Here is a 14,679-nt window from a genome sequence, read left to right as displayed (position 1 = left end):
GGTTAGGGGTTAGGGTTAGGGGGGTTAGGGTTAGGGTTAGGGGGTTAGGGTTAGGGGGTTAGGGTTAGGGTTAGGGGGTTAGGGTTAGGGTTAGGGTTAGAGGGTTAAAAAACATGCATTAATCAAAAACAAAATATGACATGGAGACACAGAGACAACATGTTCTTACATTGATTATCTAGTAATAAGAACAACGGTTATGATGAAACCAGATTTATAATGTTTTTTAACAATTACAAGGTGCAATTGGCAGAAACCAAAATGTACCAGAGAATGTATACAACTCATGTTTAAAATCTTAAGAAATATAACAGCTAGGAGAATAATCTCCACAGTAACAAAATAATTTAATTTGATTTTTGTGTCACAATAAAAAGAGTAACTTTGTATCATTACAACTCTGACCGCTACATTCCTAAATATTGGCTCCCCGCAGTGTTGTTGATCTTAAAGCCTCCCAGACAGAAGACAGATAGAGTGATTCAAAGCCTCAAGGCCTGGACTGCAAAAAGCTGATTACATTTTGGTCTCAAGCCTCGAATCCAGAGCAGTTATTTAGGCTCATCGTAAGAACCTCTGACCCTGCTGTGGGTCATAAACAGTCTAGATAAAGCACAGCTTGGGGTTTGAGAAGGAAGGAAAGAGAATTGAATTTCTATCATGGTGATATAATGCTATAACTCTATGTCTCTGAGAGGAAACACTTATCTCTCTGAGTTAAGGGATGCATCAGAGTTTACAGGATGCAGAGGGTTGGGACACACACACACACACACACAGACACACACACACACACACACACACACACACACACACACACACACACACACACACACACACCTTTATTGACCTTTAATGTTATGCAGTTAGGCTTTGCCTTTGCAACAGGAGGCTTTAATCATTTAAACCGGACATCTGAATGCCAGGAATTGATTTTGCATAGCAGCAGTACAGGATGGAGACAAGCAGAGACAGAGAGGATGGCCAGAGTAACCGCCGCTGTAAAGATAGAGGTCAGACCTTTAAATTATTTAGTCAGTCTAAAGGCAGGAAGAATGTTTTAGAGATCTATGTAAAAGGAGTTTTTTGTGGTGTTGTCTTCATGAAGAATTGCATTTACAGCAAGTAAGTTGCAATGTTGAGCTGTCTGCTCAAATTAGCAAGATACATTTCTACAACTCATGACCGCATTACCATTCAATTTATCATGTCAAATAGTGATAGTCAGAGCATGATTCCTAATGGTTTTGGTCAACTTCACATAAGCTTGTTCAAGCTCAATGTATTAAAAAAATCACTTTTACTCAGATTACTAGTGACATGCTGTTTGTTTTGACTTTGGTGCATGTGGCCTTTTTTCGAGAATTAGTCAAGAACACGTGGGGTCTGAACTTTCCTTGTCAAATACATTGTACCTGTAGTATTAGTCATATCATATTATTAGGGCAAGATATTGCTAGTAAAAATTGCTTCTAAAAATTCTGTCCAGCATGTCAGCCCCAGTGTTTCCTTTGGGATCTTTTTTAACATTGGGGGCAGGTCTGTCCGAACAACAACCCCTGCTGATAGACGGCCTTTGTACAGCCCTATTTCTGATACCGTGGGGGCAGAAATCTTAAAAAAATCAACATAGAGGAAACACTGCAGCCTACGCTGCATTCAAGGCCATCAGCACAGCTTGAAATCAAAATACTTGTGGTCCCTTGTAAATTCCAGTGCAATAGCTAACAGGAAACTGCAGTCTTATAAAAAAGAAAAATAATTTAATCCGACAGGAGTTGCAAGGTCATTCATGGTTGTTCAGTGAGATAATTATTCTTTTTTTGTGTTGTGGAATTTTAGAGCAATTGATTTGTGGTTATGGTTTTTTTATTATCCCTGGGCTGGATTAATACTATCTAGAGGAAACGTTTCCATGTGTTTCTATACACTGGTTCTGTGGAGTTTGATCCAAAAGAGGCGGTCTTGGGTTTCCTCTGGGTAGTTTTGCCTGCTGTCATATAGCTGAGTGTGTATGTGAGGAATGCTGCTGTGGGTCTGTATATTCACTGAGTCATTAGGTAGAGGTGGATGGCGCTTTGTGACAAAGCTTCTTAAAACATCATGAATAATAAATTTGGAATAAACACGCAGAAGCCCTCTGTTCAATACAAGGTTAATGAATTCCACGCTAACACAAACACAATCACAAAAACGCTGAGCTATACAAAATATCCATCTAATCCTCCACAGTAATTGAACTGAACATAATTGTGTTCAGGCTGCTGTGTGGGATAGCACTTTACAAAAGCCCTGAAAGGTTTTCATTATCAGTGTTTAATTGTGTGTTGGGGTTAGTAGGGATGTGGTGGGTTGCAAGAAAAAGGGCAATATTTGATTTAAAAAAAGAAATTGATTTGAGTAGATCCTGAAGCAAATTGTCCTTACAAAATAAACTTAATTTATTTCTGAAGAGGAAACTGAATGGTTGTGGCAGCAATGGGCAGAGGAACAATTGGTTATCAAAGCCCTGAAAACCTATTTTCTCGTGCAACTTCTTGTTCTGAGCAACAGGGTTCTATACAAACATAATATTTTCTGCTGAATTTGTTGTTGTTTTTTTACACAAGAGATATCTGCTTTTCTCACTGGTTTAAAATGGTTGGAACTCAAAACTCATGCATAAAAGTAATGTCCCATTTATGCATCTCTAGATATCCAAATGTGATGTCACCTGTGGGGCTGAATATGTTTAACGTTGCCACCACACTGTTGGCAGATTAGCTTTTAAGAGTTTTTGAAGGTTAAACACTTAATAAATACAACCAAAGCCCAAACATGTGGGTGTAGAAAATACTTAAAAATTAATTTTGCAACTTGAAAGAAGAAACATTCTTCTTCCTACAAATGGAAAGTTGCATTTGTGAGCAATAAAACAGATTTGTTCTCTATTCAATAAAATCAGGGGTTTTGTCAGGTATGACCAGTAGTGTATGTGGTGGATAATGACTTCATGAACCTTCTCACTTGTAGCAAATGGCAAAAATACATAGGCTCACTTTAATGTTTGCAACTACATTTTCAGAGGCTTTCAAATGAATGCGTTTAAATATAAAACATGTGAATGAATGCAAGATATGTGATAATGTGTCATATTTACAAAAACAAGCATTTTGGTAGACTCATCACATATTTGGTTTTATAGAAAGTAGTAGAGTCTCCACCAGCATTCTACCTATAGAGACAGGTGGAGTTAGATATTCAGACATGATCTTTTGAAACATATCTGACTTTGAAGCTTCTCTTTTCTAATGAGCATTTTTGCCATGAATTAATGGCAGAGCTTAATGTTTAATGTTAAGATAGACTTCATTGTTAGTGACCAATAAAAAATGAAAATAAAATCCCTTTTTTGATAGTTTAGTATTTTTTGGTAGGCTATTTTGACACACATTCAAGAAGCTGCACTTCATGCTGTGACCTCCTGATGTGCCCTCACTGAGCCTATCGCAGGCTAAAACCTTCCAGTTAAACACGTTTTGCCGAAAACAAGAGACAACAGGCCTAGTCAGGATCTCATACTGTGTAGCCTCAAGCTGAAGCACCAACCACAGCAACCGTTATTCTAAATGCAAATGAGAACATCTGTTTCTCCAAGAGAGCTGGTGCTAAAATGTGCTTATTAAAACTTTTGGTGTAACATATAATGATCTGTTTGTTCCAAAGAGGTGACCCAGGTCCCCAGCTCCCAAATCAGTGATTGTGGTTAAATTGGCTATTTGGTCACAGAGCCTCTGCTCCGTATTCACAACAACACAGCCATTCATCAATTGTTGATAAGGTGTCTTGTGATTGACTGTGAGTCTGGACTTATCATCCAGTCATACCTTGCTATTGATACAGCTAAAAGAAAAATGCGTTTGAAAAAGCTGGTTGCTGGTATAACCAAAAGTGAATGCATTTCTTCTTTCAAATGTGTGGTCAATAACTGTACAATGTATATCACTGAAAGTTCCTATATACATATATATATATATATATATATATACAGTATATATATATTTATATATAAATACATGCTTTTGCTGAAGGAAGTTCTGTCATTTAGTTTAAGTTTTGCAAATTTCAACTTCATTTATTTAGATTGGTATCTTGGAATAGTTATGCAATGCATGACTACTAAACATCCAGTTCTTTTTTTGGGGGGTGACACTTAGTTGATTAGTTTCAGTTAATATTATGTTCTCAATTAAATGTTAAACAATGTCAGAAAACAGTGAAAATGTTAATTACAATTTATTAAAGCTCAATAATATCTTGAAATCTTTTAGTTTTCCCAATCTATACGCCAAAACCAATGATATACTGAATTATTATTTAATATATGTTTGCATGCAGCTGTTGTCAACACTTTTTGCCTAAGAGAAATTTCCTTTTGGACAATAAAGTTTATCTTATTTTATCTTATGAAATCTTAAACAGAAAAGCAACAACTCTGAAACTGTAACAAGCATTGTTTGGGATTTATGTGTGAAAAAGGACTTAGACGATTAATCAATTATTAAAATAGTTGTCGCTATTTTCTGTTGATTGATTGATTGACCAATTGTTTCAGCCAATTGCCCTATAAATCATCATGAATGGATTCCTTTGGTACTTCCTTTACATCCTGCATGATAGCCAACACTTTTTGAGACTCTCCCTCTGTTTTGTCAAACAGGATGTGATATGCATTCCCCCCCCCCCCATACCAGTGTGAAAAGAGCAATTTCTTTAAATTGGTAAAATAATTTTAATATCCGGATGAAGCTCGGACGAATCGTTTACTGTACATTTACATTAGTCTCTTTGTCCATTACCCACCAGGTGCCAGTAGCCTACTAGCCTTGCTGCTATACTGTAAACGCAGACCAAAGGTATGCATGGACCTCCAGTATTTCTGCTTGCCAGGGAAAAAATAAGCAGAGCATTTTAGTATGCCACAGCATATAAAGTGCATATAAATTACAGGACCAGCTAGCTCCACCTAAACTTATTCCCATCCCATTTATGTCTGCAGCATTCATTAAAAACATGTCCTTCTTTCCAACAAATTACTAAACAGTACTCGATGATTGAAGTGTTTTGTAAGAACACACTAATCTAAAAAGAAAAGGATGCTTTGATCAATGTCCTATTTTCCTTCTTATTTTAGAGCAGAAGGGCGGCGGAAGATGCAGAGGAGAGACAGAAGGGAGGCGGGACTAAGTGTCCTCCGGTCATCCTCTCTGTCAACTCCCTCCGTTCATTTGGAGGTTGTGCTGCGTTTGAACCGAGGCAGACAGGGGATCGACATGTAACCGGTTAGAAATAACTTCACAAATAATACGAGGAGTAACCGGATACCGGGATCTTAAACCTTTGGATTTTTTTTTTCCACTCTGGATATTTTCCTTCATTTAGTCGTCTCGGGGGAATATTTCCCATTAACGTTAGCTCCCCCTCTGTGAGATCTGATCTTTAGCCACTCACAATCCTAGCACAAAACCCTACCTGTCTCAGGTCTCATGTAGTCAGTCTTTGCTAGCTTCCGTAGATAGCTAGCTAAACCTGCGACCACTGAAAGAGAGAATATCTTGAACTAATGGTGTTCAACAAAACGATGTGATTCATTGTATTTCCGATGAGGCAGCCAAGCCCAGCCATTGGCATGTGAAACAGCTGGCTCGTGTCAAGACGATTGTGGATTAACGTTTTTTCTTCGCCGAATATCTCTAAGAAACCCCGGACGTGGTCTTTTCAGTGACCAACATGAGCGTCGATTTAATCGAATCAACTACATGAGTTGAGCCAAAACAAACACATATTCCTTCCAAGGAGTGCACATTTTTCAACAGCGCCGGTTGTCCTAGAAAATATGGAAAGCGAGGTTTTCACCCCTTTGCTGGAGCAGTTTATGCTCACGCCTCTGGTCTGCTGGGTAAGCTCCCTAAATTACTATTCAAATGTGTATTAAGCTCACTAAAACTAATTAAACAGCCCTGCACTGTGAAACCATGCTTATTGATCGTCTTAACACCTATACTGGCATTGTCTCATTTATTTCCAGGTGAAGACAGTCGGGCAGGCGACTTTGATCGATGGCACTCAATTATCGGAATATATTGAATTAGTGGACGGGATTTACCTGAACGAGATAATGCTTGAGATGTAAGTAATTTGTCACATATTTAAAAAAAATGTGCCAGAACTGGCTCCTGCACCACCATAGTGAAACAAGATTGGAGCACGCAGAGACCTTTGCTTGTTAACAGATGTATGGTAGCTTACCTTAAAAACCTGCATGATGTAGTGGCCACTTTCAGTAGTTAAATGTATGAGCATTTTGTTTTTCTCAATGATGAAGTCAGTGGGTGTGGACCAGAGACAAGACATCATACATGGGGCTTTTAGTTGGGTCATCCCCACAGGATCAAATTAAGTATTTCTATAAGAAGCCCAGCACTTGAAATTGTCTGCTGAAGTGAATGTAGGCTACGCACAAAGGGACCTTATCGGGGGCAATCATGGGTCAGACTGTCAAAAACCTTTGCAGACATTTATTGTCAGGATGCTTTTAAGATGGGAAGCTTGCTCCTAAGCATCCCTTCTGCAAATAGGCAGCAAAGCAGCTCTACAACAGTAGGGTTGCTTTTTTTTAGTCACCCTAGACTGTCATGTGCAGCTGACTGGAAGACAACCCGTCCCTGGAAACTACAGAGCTCACCCTGCTGTGCTGCAGATTGAAATAGTAGCCTGGCTTAAGCGAACAAACACTGGAAGCAGCGCAGAATCTGAATGCAGCTTTACACGGCAATGCAGATTCTTCATTATTTTAGCGGGCTATCACAGACCGATTTGTTTGTTTTTGTTTAAGTCAACTTGAAATAGATGTGTTGACAGATCTCTTGATAGTGAGAGACTGAAGAAGATGAGGCATTAGGTCTCTGTCTGGATCTGTCTCTTTCCTGTAACATCCTAACGTATAGCACGACAGAGAAGACAGCTTTCCATTCCTTTGTCTGGCTTAAAGCTGCAACTTCCCGCTTGCAGGGGAATTTTTTTTCACATGTTCCGCTAATGACACACACTACAGTGTCAGCATTTACTCCTCCTGTTTCCCTGTCAGAGGAGCTAAATCCCAGTGGAATTGATTTTCAACTCAGAAGAGATTATGTGTTTCATAGGGCAACTTCTTGTGTCCCCTCGCTTCAGTATCTCTCGTATTCCAAGGTTGGCAGGTTGTCAGCAGGGGGAAGCTTGTCTTTGTATTTCAACATGTGCAGGGTATACCTTTTTGGTAGTCCGTGTAAATTGTCTTTAGAGGGGTTAAAGCTGTAGCTGTGTTGCATGAGGAGCTGATTATCCCTGATTGGCCATTTCCTGTCTTTAGTTGGTGTCGTCTTCCTCCTGCTCTGCCCTCTACCACTGTCCTTGATTTTCTGCTGCCCAGCTGCATCACTTCATTAAGCAGCCTACCTTCAGGTTTCAACAACCTCTTCCAACTCTGCTTGTTTTTCCTCCTCCTACTGCTCCACGCTGCGTGAACACTCTCAGAGGAATACTTCAAAACAAAAAAGCGTTTAGGGAGGCCACTGCAGGTTCAGATAGACAAGGGCGTCTTTTCTCTTCCACACACACAGCTTCTTCAAAAATGATGAACAAGTAAGCAGTATTTTTAGAGCATTTTCCCTTGTGGGACTTTGTATGGGGGAAAGCAACCGGAAGGATATGAGGGGGGAAGGGTTGGAAGCATGAGCAAGACAGAAATGATTAACCAAAATGGTTTAAAACCTTAAACATGACGGGAAAATATATGCAAAGAAAAAGCCAGAGGGTGACCTGCAGAAGACAAATTAAAGCACCAGTTGCAGAACCACATGGCAATTCCTCAGATCTACACATTAAGACTGAGATCAGGCAGTCAGTAGGATTTGTGTCTGGACATAACATAGATGGAACGAGCAGGATGGGAATTTTCTGTGTGTGTTGAGTGCTCCTGTACAGAACAGCCAGAGTTGAGCTGAAATTAACTGTGACTGGCTTAGTGATCGCCTGACAGGATGTTGGGGATTGCCAGTCACAGACAGCTCTGTGTGTGTGTGTTTATGTGTTTGTGTATGTGTGTGTGTGTGTGTTTCTGTAGGGCTTCTGTCCCTGCATGGGGGTATGTGTATCTGTGGGTGTTTTTCGTCTATGCAATTTCTTTTGGACTGAGGCAGCTGTTGGTAGTCGTCTTGCCCAGCCACCCTCCCACACAAAAGGCCTACAGTGTTGGTCAGATGTTATGTTGGTTGGTAAGGCTGCTTTCTATCTGCCTCTCCCACTTTACAAGCACCATGTGGAAACCTCCAGTAAGTTGAGCTACCTAATTAAAGCAGACTATCATAAGCTATGATACAACTCATGCATCTAAACAGCTATTGCAGGGAGCTTAGGATGATGGCAGTCATCAGAGACATATGCTATACCTTTTTATCCTTGCCTTTTTCATTTTTAAAACTGAATGTGTAAATTCAGTATTAAAATACCAACATGTAGTTGAAACAGGCCACGTGATCAGAGTTTGTTCACATTTAAAGCTGTATGTTGACTCAAAGAATTACATTGGAGTGCCTCTTTTCCTCTCTTCATCTCTTACACTGTTACTCATTAAAAGTAGCTTAGAAACCACAGGTGAGTTTTCCAACTTCTTAATTAACAAGGATTGTATCCGTACCAATTCTTGGGTTCCCACAAACACACTCTCACTTATGAATATTTTTTCTTCCTCACCCATTCTCAGGTTTACAGAACCTTGTTAAAACATGGTTTAATGATTTCACTTAAAACCTCCTTTTTTTTTTTGTCTCTCACAAACTCACACTTACGGCCCCCCTAAAGTAATGTATTTAACATTATTACTGGTGATGTCAGCTGTTGGAGTAGAAGTACTAGTGTTGCTGTGTGAATGTCTGTGGATGGCTTTAGTGCAGACATGGCAGACAGGCTGGCAGCAGTTGTCATTGTAGCAGCATGGGAGAGCATAGAGAGAGGAGACGAGAGACCCCAGGATTATCTAACGGTTTGCTGACACCCAGATGGCACCACGGTCTCTGCCCCTTCCCTCCCGCCCTTTTGTGACTGACATTACCTAGCCAATTAGATTGCCTCCTCAGTGCTGTCAAACCAATTAGTTTTCCCGCTCAGCAAGAAGCAGGCCAATTAAAGTTCTGTCAGAATGACAACTGTCCAGTTGAATTCTCTGGTTTCCTGCCAATCCTGTAGACCCGTGCTTGCTCATTGGCCTATTTGGTGAACCAGTCAGTCTATCCTCTACGGGCTGTTGGAACAGAGTTATGCGAGTCAAATATACACTTACCAGAATAAAAAAAAAGGAGAGATTTGATGTTTCCTTCTTGATAACAATTGTCATGTTGACTGGCCCAGCGAGTTATGTAAGCTTTATTATAAAGATCTTAACTTGCTAAGTTGTTTGGCTCTGAAAAGGAGTAAAATTCAAAATGAGTCAAACTGATTAGTCTTCTGTTTGACTGTTTGCTAGTTTGAGAAAAGAGTTCAGAAAGGTAAAACATGGATTACAAAAAGACTGCTGTTACACATGTTGTACAGGTTAATGTGCATGCACACATGAGGACGAGAGAGTATAAAAGTGATTGTCTACCATAAAGCTGTAGCCTAAACTTATGAGTCAGTTAATATGGATCTAGTACTGAATGCAGATTTGAAAGTCTTTTTTTCTCTCAAGGACAGATTACAGTAAATCCACATTGTAGGCTCACATACACAGGATGTTGTCCTCACTACGTCAATCATCACTTCCCTTTATGATAGAATTGGCTTTTCGACACTTCGTGCATACACAAAAACACACAACCAATGAGCTCTGGGGAGGAGTTTTGGTGTGGAGGGACAACACTGAATGGCGTGTGTTGGTTTAAGCCTTGGACTTAGTTGGTCTTTTGTTGTAGACTATCAAATACATAATTTGACTCTTTAGTAATTGTTACACAAACACATGGAGGCTACATTGTGCTCATTCTTTTATTCTTTTATGTGGCTTTATTGCTTTTGTAGAATATTCTGAGGTTAGACAGCCATCTGGCAATGTTTTATATAACATTCAGCATCTAGAAAAGGCTGCATATATTTTATCTACATTCATCTTCCTCTTCATCCACTGAGTGGGGGGGGATTTAATGCATGCCGTGTCCTTAAACAAAAATCCCCACTTCCTTGGCTGCTTTCTCCCTGTTTGTGTTCAATTGATTGCACTAGAGCTGCAACAATTAATCGACACATTCATAGGAAGAAAATAATCTTCAGCTATATTGTTATGTCATCCGATTAATTGTAATTTTTCAAGCAACAATACTGTACATTTCCTGGTTCTAGCCTCTTAAATTTCATAATTTAAGATTTCTTTGTCATGTAGATAATTATAAACTTTTTATTGAACAAAACAAGACATTCAAAAACATTACTTCGGAAACAGGCATGGCTGTTTTATGCAGAAAATAATCTGTAGATATAATGAAAATAATTGTTAGTTGCAGCTACAGACTTTGCTTCTTGGACTCGTGTTGTTGTTTTTCTCTCTTCCCGCTCCGTCAACTCATTTGTCTCATCATGTCTAAACTCTTTTTGCTGCTCTACCTTCTGCTGAAATATTTTTCTTCATCTATGCATCTCTTTTCTGTTCATGCCTCACCTCTCTTGCTCTCTCTCCTCTTTCCCTCCTCTGTTTTCTTTGAACAGCATGTTGAAGCCTTTGTTGCTTTCTCTAGGGCTAGATACAGCAGACATATTTGGGATTCCAGCTGGGCTAGAGAAAAGAGACAGGCAGAGCTGCTGGCTGGTGTGTCATTCTGTTCGGTTCTCCCACTGCTGCCGCCTGGACCACAGTCCAGTGGGGTCCACAGCCCTCATAGTCCTCATAGCCCTCATAGTCCTCGTAGTGTATAGTTACACATTAATCTGGCTACTCTCATAATGTTCTTTGGTTTATGCCATCCTTGCTGAGTCTGTCTAGTAGGAAGGACACTGCAGCTGTGAACTAGAGAGGACAACATCTAACAAGATTGTGTTAATGTGAGGCACTCAAAATCACACCACCAAGGACACGTTAAAACACTAACATTTTTTAGGATTTTCGAGACAGGTTGGCTGTTAGTTTCGCGACTTTAGCAATCCAAAGTCAATCTGATTTACTGGGGTTGATATTTAAAGTAATGTATTTTCAGGCTAAGTTATGATCTGTGGGCTGCACCATGTTCAGCATGTGCCAGGAAAAGGCATGAACAAACGTTTGACCTGTCAATAGTGCTGCATTTCAAATCAGTACCAATGAATCGCAACCCACAACAATTTGACAGTGTGTTTTTTGCTTGTATCATTCATTTAGGGACATGTAAACATATTAGAATACTGGGAAATTAATATTATTTGTGTTATTTGAGATTGAGATCTTGTTTTGTTTATTTCCCATTTTGCTTGCTTTATATTTGATTATACTTGATCAAATAATGCAAACTCAAAACTTCCTCCATCTGCTTTATGTTACGGCCCTTCTGTAGTGCAGAGGGCATAATCCCTTCGGTTCCCTGGAAGACTTTTGCTGTGAAATATATGCAGGAAGTGTTTAGTTTCATTAACAGCAGCCTAACATTCTGAATTAACAGCACAGTAGAATTTATCAGTTACCAAAATTAATCAGTGATCAAAAACATTTCTCTTTAAAAAAGAGGAACTCAGAGTAGTGATTATGGCGTGACTATGTTGTCCCACTAAAGGATTTGTACATCTCGGTAGGATTACTTTACTTTACGACCCAGGCCATTATGCCTATTGTTTGAGACATTGAATTGCATTTCAATGTGTATATGGTCTTAAGTGCCTCTAGTCCAGTACAAAGTAATGCATCAGCTCACATCCAGTTGGGCAGGAAGGAGTGTAGCTGCAGTCTCTATGGATGCAACAGCGTAAGAGAGGAATGGGAAGAGGCCCTGTGGAAACAGAAAGACAAAGAGAAACCAGTCTATGAAAAGCCAAGACAAGGAAAAAGGATGATGAGAACCACATACCATTGGTCAGATCCTCACCGGCCTGTTTGTAAACCACAGTTCTCATGGGAAAATGGTGGGGGAATGAGAAAAAAGATGCAGTGATCTTGAGCATTAGGTCTGCATGACATACCTGCAATGCTAATGTGTTATGGTTTGTAATGTTGCTGTCTTATTGCAAAATGATAGTTGATGCTGTGTACCCTTTGAATTACATAACTTGTATATTTTTATATGGCATGCTAATATAATAGCCTACACATTACTGCCCTAATTTGGAAGTAGAAGGATGGTGCCATCATTACGTATGATGTTCTAAGGTTATCGCTTTGTTCTTCACTAGTTTGAATTTAATTGCATTTGTAAATGCACTGGTTAGCCTGCCTGTTTGTGCTTACTGTACTAACAAGCTTCCATTTGGTTAGGCAGTCAGTGTGTTAAAATGCACTCCAGCATAACAAGATTTGATTATAATTCCAATTATTGGAACTGGCGTGTAAACACTGAAACAAAGTAATCTTGCTTACATTAGGGTTGTGCTCACAATTGGATTTAGAGAGGTAAATTACTCATTACTCTCTTGAATTACTCCTGCCATATTGATTCTGTGCATGCACCACAGAGATATGTGGGAATGACATGGCAATATATTCTGTTTGTGAAAGTTTTTTTCTTTTTTCAAATGTTTATTGATCAAACCTCAAAGTATTACAGGCTGTATTGGGAATATCCATGGGTAGCAGGTTTGACATTTTTCTTGTTTTAAATTGCCTGAACACACACTGTAGAAGGGCATCTTGCCTGAAACGTCCATGTGTCAATAACATGTTTAATTGGAGTGCTGTCCTAATTGCCTTTTTGTATGAAAGTATTTGGTTAAATTCAACACAAAATCCTGTAAATTCATCCAATATGATAAATCATTTTCCAAGTCAGGCTACTAAGAAACTTCACAAAAAATTATGTAAACTTTATTTATTGTTTGGTTAGTGGCATTTCTACAATGCATGTCAATTGTTTAATGATGCGTGCATGCATGAGTGCGTGCGTGGGTGCCAAAAACACCCAGTCCCCCGTTGTGTTTGGACAGCACAGCTTATAATCTCTATCCCCAACACGTGGCCAACTGTAGCCTGCCATTTTTTTTCTTTGTATGTGTGCATTTAGCCTTCTCTGTGTGTGTGCCTGCCTGGCTGCCCATGTTGACTGTAATGTAGCCTGTCATATATAGGTTAACACTACTCCCAAACCTATCCAGCCAATCAAAGCCAGGAGAGGAGAGGAGAAAGCCCAGTGGCCTCAGGCCCCACATGAGCTGCAGTGCCTATTGACAGCACCGACGAACTGGCTTATTGACTGACTGTCTGGCTGACTTGCTCACTAGTCGTCTGCCTTGCTGGCTGCTTAGTTGGCCTTCTGCCTGTCTATGTCTGATCTATTTTAAGTCTTAGGTTTTACTATATCAGCAGGAACAGTGATGGAGGCAATAGTGGACAATTTTTTACCCCAGTTACAGTTCTAAGGCCTTGTGTTTATTTGCCTGATGATCCACAGCGGGGTCGGCCAGTCGCGTGCTTGTATGTGTGGCATCAGAGCCAAAGAAACGAGGGGTTGATTGTGCGGTGCTGCATGCTTAGGTTGTTGTGGCCGCCGCCATGTTCTTGGCAGTCTGATTGTGAAGGAATGTGTGAATGGGCAACCCTTTCCTTGCTCTCTGTCTCTTTCTATCATACACACACCACATCCACCACATCACTCTCCTCGCACCGACAGGATTACAGCCTCCTCTGTGCTTTTTTAATTAACGGGTTAAATAGAGCCCCTACCATGGACCTCCAAAGGGGCAGAGTGTGTGTGGAAGGGGGAGATGGGGAGGTCACATGACTGTTAATTTAGACCAGTATTAAAAGGAACCCTGTGTCCTCCTGATTAGCATGATTGTGTGTGTGTGTGTTGGGTGTGTATAGCAGCAGAGGCTGGTCGAAGGACTAATTTAAGGCATCCACACTGCAGCCGCTTGATTTATGAGAAAGGCATTCTACCATGTTTCTTGGTTTAACATTATAAGTGTATTATTATTTGAGAATATTATTTAAGAATTAAGCTACTCAGCCTTAAGTACATACTCCAATGAGCACTTTAAAATTACAAAAACACTGTTCCAGCATATGCTTGGAGCACTGTTTTTTGGGTACATTGTACATTTGAGTAAATAAATAGCTGGGAACATGGGATATTATTATTTCTTGGTACACAGGTTGCTACGGTTTGGTTTTATGAGATTGTTTATTCAGTCTTCGAGGAAACTGGGCAGCAGAATGGCAAAGTGATAAGGAAGACCCATTCAACCAGAAGTCCAAGCATCCACCAAGTTAAATGTCTTGATGATAAAGAATCCTTTACCTTCTCTCTCAAACAGAACAAGGAAACAGACAAAAAGACTATCTTGATTGTGTGCTGTCTTTATGGTGTTTCTAGATTAAACTTTATTGAGCTGTTAGCCCATACAGACACGCTATTCTAGAGTGCAGATGCAGACATGCACACACATGCATGACTAGACATGTGCTACACTGCATGCATTCAGTCACAAGCAGCAAGGACTCTCCTCCCCCCCCTA

At 39.9% G+C, this 14,679-nt stretch overlaps 2 protein-coding genes across 8 annotated transcripts in view; one reads left to right on the top strand and one right to left on the bottom strand.

Annotated features, from left to right (window-relative positions):
• Window positions 1-5,530, bottom strand: part of LOC117960092 (polyribonucleotide nucleotidyltransferase 1, mitochondrial) — an 18,022-nt gene extending 12,492 nt beyond the window's left edge. Inside the window, exon 1 of the mRNA XM_034897658.1 lies at window positions 5,512-5,530. The gene's annotated coding sequence lies outside the window, so the exon portion shown is untranslated. The remainder of the gene's footprint in view (window positions 1-5,511) is intronic.
• The window catches only part of LOC117960090 (girdin-like), a 64,975-nt gene continuing 55,549 nt past the window's right edge, over window positions 5,254-14,679 (top strand). For all 7 annotated transcript variants that reach the window (XR_004660065.1, XM_034897653.1, XM_034897652.1 and 4 more), the window contains exons 1-2: window positions 5,254-5,938; window positions 6,068-6,168. Coding sequence is in view for 6 of the 7 variants with exons in the window: in XM_034897653.1 (XP_034753544.1) it covers window positions 5,876-5,938; window positions 6,068-6,168 (164 nt within the window). In the remaining variant the exon portion in view is untranslated. The remainder of the gene's footprint in view (window positions 5,939-6,067; window positions 6,169-14,679) is intronic.

The sequence above is a fragment of the Etheostoma cragini genome, chromosome 17 (assembly GCF_013103735.1).
Source record: "Etheostoma cragini isolate CJK2018 chromosome 17, CSU_Ecrag_1.0, whole genome shotgun sequence".
Lineage (NCBI taxonomy): Eukaryota > Metazoa > Chordata > Actinopteri > Perciformes > Percidae > Etheostoma > Etheostoma cragini.
Note: the sequence above shows the minus strand (reverse complement) of the source record. Positions and strands in the feature narration are given on the sequence as shown.